Source organism: Sinocyclocheilus grahami, unplaced genomic scaffold, assembly GCF_001515645.1.
Source record: "Sinocyclocheilus grahami isolate Dianchi unplaced genomic scaffold, SAMN03320097.WGS_v1.1 scaffold282.1, whole genome shotgun sequence".
Taxonomy (NCBI): Eukaryota; Metazoa; Chordata; class Actinopteri; order Cypriniformes; family Cyprinidae; genus Sinocyclocheilus; species Sinocyclocheilus grahami.
The window spans coordinates 980923-988358 of NW_015505461.1; the positions used below are offsets into that span (position 1 = coordinate 980923).

The 7436-nt window shown below is 37.9% G+C and overlaps 1 protein-coding gene across 2 annotated transcripts in view; it reads left to right on the top strand.

Moving 5' to 3' along the window:
- LOC107600343 (ankyrin repeat domain-containing protein 11-like) overlaps positions 1-5101 on the top strand; it is a 116710-nt gene extending 111609 nt beyond the window's left edge. For both annotated transcript variants that reach the window (XM_016292213.1, XM_016292214.1), the window contains exons 9-12: positions 63-161; positions 540-683; positions 783-875; positions 1060-5101. In XM_016292213.1, the coding sequence (XP_016147699.1) occupies positions 63-161; positions 540-683; positions 783-875; positions 1060-1245 (522 nt within the window). In that variant the 3' untranslated portion in view covers positions 1246-5101. The remainder of the gene's footprint in view (positions 1-62; positions 162-539; positions 684-782; positions 876-1059) is intronic.
- Positions 5102-7436: the final 2335 nt, after the last annotated feature.

The following is a 7436-nucleotide window of genomic DNA, read 5'->3' on the forward strand; positions in this document are numbered from 1 at the left end:
ATTAGTCATTCAAATTCAGAGTTTTCCAGAATAAGACGTGAAAAACTTCCCTACTATCTTAGATTGCTCCACCCCCATCTTTGTCGGAGCCCCTGAAGGAGCTGTTCAGACAACAAGAGGCAGTGAGAGGAAAACTAAGACTGCAGCACAGCATTGAGAGGGTAAACTTTTACTCTTTGCCTTTAGTCTTTCTCTATTTGGTCTGTCTGTTTTCTCCTCTCTGTGCATCATTTCAGAAGTCACCCTGTTAGGATGCAACAATCACACGGCACAAATCCTTTGATGAATCATCAAAGGCTTTGTGTAATAGAATAGCAACTTATCTGCAATATACATTTCAACTAACCAAGCATATTGCAGTACGATCAGGCTCCCCATTTCATTTAATTTTCTCCTAATGTTCTTACTGTGACTTGCAGACCTTGATCGTTTCAACACTGTTTACCAGCTTTGTCCCTTGGTTAATAGATGAATGCTCATAAGGTACCACTGGATCAGTTGGATGTCCAGTCTTGCTCTGATTGTATGCCCCCTTACAGGAGAAGCTGATTGTATCTTGTGAGCAAGAAGTGCTGCGAGTTCATTGCAGAGCAGCAAGAACGATCGCAAATCAGGCCGTTCCTTTCAGTGCTTGCACAATGCTGCTGGATTCAGAAGTCTACAACATGCCATCAGAAAGCCAGGTGAGTACTCATTTTATCTACTATTGTTAATACAGCAAAGATGTTAAAAAGCCTTTCAGTATAGATTTGATTACATTTGTAACAAATCTTGTTCTTCAGGGGGATGAAAACAAGTCTGTGAGAGATCGCTTCAATGCTCGCCAGTTTATCTCCTGGATTCAAGATGTGGATGATAAGTACGACCGCATGAAGGTGAGGCGTTTCCTTATGCATGACTCATATATAGACCCACATGTGTTAAATGGACCTGAGACAAGTTCCATGTATTTTTATCTTTGGTTCGATTTTTACGTCTAAGTGTCATTTTAAGCCTAAAATGTGCAAGTACTGTAAATATTTTTTCCAAAGTCTAATTCTAATCATCATCTTCTGACAGACGTGTTTGCTAATGCGGCAGCAGCATGAGGCCGCCGCTCTGAATGCAGTGCAGAGAATGGAGTGGCAACTTAAGGTACAGGAGTTGGACCCTGCTGGACACAAATCTCTGTGTGTGAACGAGGTCCCCTCCTTCTATGTGCCAATGGTCGACGTCAACGACGACTTTGTACTGTTGCCTGCGTGACACAGACACACATTGAGACTCTGAGAGTTCGGTCTAATATCAATCATCTGTCAAAGAGACATCAAACAAAGTTCGGTAAGGGCTAGCTGGTTTGAGGAGATTTCTTTGAGGAGAGAAAATATATATTATATAGAAAAAAGGTAAATGACAAAACTCATCCTTTTCTGCCCGAGGAGGAACCGTCTTTTTACGGGAGAAAAAACACAACTTGCACTTTTATCCTAAAGTTTTTATGGTTTTGTTTGGGATCTTAAAAGCAAAATTGCTTTGAACCTTGTCCCTCCTGTCTTGGGTATTTGGGCGAGCATATGGGACAGAATTTTTTATACCCATACTAAGTTACAACAGACATGGAGCTTGAGACAGGTTCGTCCACATGTGTGCTCCAGAACAAGGGGACAGACGGCACAGTGGTGGACACAGAACAGCGAACACGGTCAAAAAGACACGAGAGTGTGACAGGAGTGCTAACAAACCCTCAACCTGTTTGAACCTGAGTCTATAATGCCTACAGCAGTGGAGAGAGTGGCTTTCCTGCTGTACAGCACCCCATGCAGCCCCACATTCAGGGCAGGAAGCTGCATGCAGGGGGCAGCAGCTCAGTAACAGAGCCGGGAGGAGAGACTGCGTTCAATTTTAGGGCATCCTCACAGGGCATGAGACCTAGAGTGCCCTCACATGGTGACAACAGAGCATTTGGTCCCAGATGCTGCCAGGTCTGACATGCCTTGTTTCAAACAACTGCTTAAGGAAAAAGACTAATGAAAGAGCAAATATTGCTGTCACAAATCACGAGACAAGGACTTCGAAGATTATAGTTTTTCCTTTTTTTTTTTTTTTTTTTTTTTTTTAAATGTTTGTTTTTGGTTTATGTCTTTCTTTACTCGGGCATTTCATTGTTCCCTTTCTGAGGAAGTGACTTGAAACACTACAGAGCCAACATTAGTTTAATGGAAAAAAAATACAAAACTGAAAAAAAAAAAAGTATTCCGTAAATGATGTACAGTTTTTATAATCATTAACCAATGTATTCTCGCTGCCTTCTAGATAATTTATTTTGCCACACATTACTGCACAGTTGTAAATAACTTATGTACTGTAACATCACTCAGTTAAGTGTAAAAAAAAAATAAATGAATAAAAGTTATCATTGTATGTACAGTTCACTTTCAGGCAGCACTTCCCCCTCACCCCAACATCCCTCACCAAACAAACACACCACCCCCCGGCCAAAAGGTGTACGCATCGTCAGTATTTTCAAGACTTCCATGCAGCGGTCCTTAAGGTTTCTGTCCAAGGCTAGTCAAAGTAAATCTAGATCGTCATCACCACCGTCATTAGGAAACACCATTTCTCCCGATTACTCTGTCAGGGCCAGGACCATAGTTTTCAGATGTAGCAGAGTGATTATGGATTTATTTAAAGAATAGTAGAGGTATATTATTCATCATTTTATTACGCAAGTATATAAAAAGTATAAACCAAGAAAATGCCTTTATACAGTTAACGTCTCTGATTTCTTCTAAAGCTGCACAAGTCATAGGTAGGATAGGACGTGATTTGGAGCCTTTTCATTTGGGTCTGTCTAAATGTTAACTACGCCATGCACGGTGTAGAACATATTTGACTTTATTACACATTGTACAGTTACAATCATGGGAGTTTTGTTTGTGTGTGTGTGTGTGTGTGTGTGTCATGCCCTCTGATCATGTTACAATCTTTTTTTTTTTTTAAGACATGAAACTGCAAGTTTTTTTAATCCCCCACACATACCCTCTCTTCAGCACTATTCAACCGTTCTTAAAGATCTTAGCAATTAGGAGTTTGGGAAATCAGAATCAAATATCACCCCATTGCCTGTTTAAAAATATGTAGGTTCATTCCTGCTTTTTTGTTGTTGTTGCCGTTTTTTAATGTTCTGTTTTGTTCTCAATCTTATCTGCATATAGAAGGAAATGCATCATTGCATCAGACAAACGTTTTTTGTCCAAAAGCAAGGTGACTTTTATTGCGTGACACTTAGAAGTGATGTCTCGGCACGCTCCATTATTAGAAACGTACTGATAAGGACTTTTACAGATCAATATGGCAGAACAAAACATACACACACATCTCAGTTCTTGGATTTACTATTCATATACATGGGCTCTCTGCCTCAACTTCCTTGTGAATGTTCTCACATAATTTTTTTTAAATGCACCAATATCAATTATTCTGATTATTCTTTATTTTGTCCTTTACCATCTGAATAAACTTTACAGTACATTTAGCTGTTTAAATTTGTCAGTAAACACAGAGGGGACTAGCGTTTTTTTGTTTTGTTTTTTTTAAAGAGGGTTATTTCTAATTATTAGATATTGTTTTGTTTTCTTTGGGGAGGGGGGGGGGGTGAACTTGACATGTGGTTTTGATATTTTACCCTTTCTCATTACCTGCCTGTACTTCAGTGTGAGGTTGTGTGATGTTTGCTTAACCATCCAGGCTAGTATTTTTATTTATTTATCTCCCCCTCTATTTCTTTCTTTCATGTGTGGTTGCTAGTCTGTGAAAATCCCACATGACGCAGTTCTGTATGTGTGCATTGAGTCTGGGTGCAACAGGTGTCAGTGCAAACCAAAATGTCTACAAACAGATTCTTCTGAGTGCACAATATGAATAGCTTTCTGTTCCGATTATGTCCGATTTTAGTGCTTTCTTTTGTGTTGTGTGGTTTCTCTAACAAAAACCCTTGATTTCAGATAAATGCTTTTGGTGTTATTAGGTGCATTTTTCCCCCATGGAACCGAAATAGTGATTTGTTAATCAAATGGTTTATGTATCATCATTAAGCCCCTGTATATGTACTGTTTACAAGATGATATGTGAATATTTCCACTGTCCTTTGCCCTGGTGAGAGCTTCTTTCTTTGGGGGGGGGTTCCCACCACTGAATCAATTTTAAAAGGCTTGAAATTGGGATTTGATAGAAAGTATAACCTGAGTTCTGTTTGGGCTTTACTATTCAGCACTTATAAGCCATAATTTACATGAAAGTTTTATTTAATACTCACTCTAAATATACTATATTGGGGACTAACTGACCATGAGATTGGACAACAGAAATCTTACACATGCTTGCCTGTTGACTCACTGACCTCTGTCTGCAACACATTACCTCTACTAAGTACACAGATTACTGATTATTCCAGTTATAGATTGTATAGATTAGGTGTTGAGCCACAATTTCAAGCCTTGTTTTAAAAAACTGTTTTCCTCAGTATCAACAAATCTAACAGATGATTCTTGAAATGGAATTGAACTCCTCTAACATGTTGAACTCTTCATAAATAGCGAGACATAACCTATTTATTATCTTTCTGACACCTGTGGTATGTTTGAGTTGAAGGTCTCCGCTGTGTAAATTTTCCTCTTGTAATGCGTAAACGAGACGTTGTACATAGCTGTAAATAATATTCCAGGACATTTTGCACCCTCCTCTTTGTACTAGTCTAAACTTGCGTAGAATGTGAGGTTCTAACAGCAACGAGACTGTCGCGCTCGCTGCCGGTGATGTAACAATGTATCTTTTTTTATTTGTACAATGTAGTTCAATTGTGTACATATTGTTGGAGCAGCTATGGGAGGGGAGGGGTTTATTGATGCTATCGTCAGTGCTGTCAAAGATCCAGTACTTTCACCTTTAGCTGTGTTGATATCCTGCAATTCAAAAAGCGAGAAAGTAATAAAATTTAAAAAAAAAAAAAGTTAACGGCGAGGAAAAATTCAAAATTGTTATTTTCTACACTTGCATGTACAGAGAGCGCGAGAACTGCTGTTGTTCCTCAGAGATTATGTTCGTAAATAAATTTTTGAAATGACTTTGCTTCTGTGGTTATTTGTTTGCTAATGCTAAGTTCTATTCAGCCATTCTTGTAGGATGAAGATGCTAATGTCATAACACTTGAGGATTATTTTTGCCATACAAATGATAACAAATGTCATTTTATTCAACATAGCACTCCACTGAGAGTGTTCATTTAACTAAATGAGGTATGTTGCCACATTTGGAACCTTCTTTTTTTGACACTAATTTGAAAAGATTGTTTTTGTTGTTTCTTTTTTTCTAAAATATGAAATAAAATTGGGAAATACAAAAATGGTAAAAGAAACAGTGATAAACAGAAATTAATGAATGATATTTCATGAATTAATAAATGCAATTGATTAAACAATGAATTGTATTGCATTAGAAGTACAATGTGCAACAAATTAAGTGTAGGCATGTTATATAGTCCCTGAATGTTCTGTGTGTTTCCATGTTCACTGAACAGCTATTAAAATATGATATTAATAATTTGAGGATAGGATTTAGAAACATAAATGTAAACATTTAAGTTTTAAATTGCTGCTGCATGTCCATTGTAACATTATTAATAATGAATAGTGTTAATATTTTTTATAACTGCAAGTTATAATCCACAATTTAGTGATAAACACAGGGTTTCCGCGGGTCCTTAAAAAGTCTTGTATCAAATTTAAAGTGCATATTGCAGGTTAGAGACTCGGTGAGTCAATGTAAAGAAAAATAATGTAGGAACTAGATTCTGTTTAAAATATACTTGAGGCTTCTGGAGTCATTTTTGTCAGAAAACTTTACTTCCACATCTGAAAATCGCCAAAACCAGAAGTGACGTAACAGGAGGGAGTGCGGTCAATTTAAAGGGATAGTTCACCCAAAAATGCAAATTTGATGTTTATCTGCTTAAACCCTGCGGCTCGTGACGACACATTGATGTCCTAAGACACGAATACCTAACAGTATTTATATCATATTTTACCTCTAATACACCACTATGTCCAACTGCTTTGAGCGCGCGCACGACATCCGGTGTGTGAGGTGTGTATGCGATCTGGCGTAGTTTACGTTAATGGGTGTGTTGATATCCAGCTGAAGAGCAATCAACCATAACTTCAGGCGAGCAGGCTCAGACGTTGGGAAAACGTGGAAAGTCACCACTCCCGAATGAGTTCACGCGAGAGAACGTAATCTTTTAGTTTTAAGTCGGTTTGAACAATCCGGATAAGCGCAAGTAAGTACCATTTTGATTAGCCGTTGTACCTACAATGACTGCAACCAATGAGTGACGTATACGCGCGAGAGATCACTTCCGGCACTTGCATAAACTACGCCAGAGCACGTACACACCTCACGCACCGGATGCCGTGCGCGCGCTCAAAGACAGTTGGACAAAGTGGTGTATTAGAGGTGAAAAATGATATAAATACTGTTCGGTTTCTGGCACAAACCGATCATTTCGTGTCTTAGGACATCAATGTGTCGTCACGAGCCGCAGGGTTTAATTTGGATTTGTCTGTGCATGTTTTTTTTACTCTCATAGATTTTGTTACCATTGCCATGCATTATACGACTGATAGACTGCAACGGTTAAAGTTAAAAATCATCAAATGTGTTCTACTGAAGAAACAAAGTCACCTACATCTTGGATGCCCTGGGGGTAAGCAGATAAACATCAAATTTGCATTTTTGGGTGAACTATCCCTTTAAACAACAGGAAAACAATGGATCGCAATGACAGTTCGGACGCTGAGGAAATTGTAAATGTTTATTCATACTCGTATAACGAACCACAGCCATACAATTATGAGCCTGCTATTCTGCCAAGAGAGCAGGGGCAGGCCAGGATTATTCCAATAATAATTCATGTTTATCCGTGCCATTGATCCTGGTGACCACTCACTCATATTCATTCCTTTCACTTCGCAATAATTGAAAAAAAACAGCATCAACACAGAGAGAACATACAAACTCCACACAGATGTTTTTTTTATTCAAAATAAGCTACAGAAAAAGTAGAAAACTGAATCTATAAGACTACGACTAATAGAGAATTGCGCTTGGTTCCTATTTTAGAACGACTTTAAAAAGTCATTGTAGCCTAGTTACAGCGAAACAATTAATTTAGGTTTTATTATATATGTACATTTATGTATATATGTTATACACAGTTATCTCACTTCACAATAATTAAAATAAATAAAATAAAAATGAAGGTTTAAATGTAAGCATAACAATTACTGTGTATAACATTAAATCAATATTTCAGAACGGCCGAATACACACACAAATATCTGCATTAATCTCGAAAAGAGTCCATCTATTCCGGATTTGAATACTGTGTGATAGGATATGTT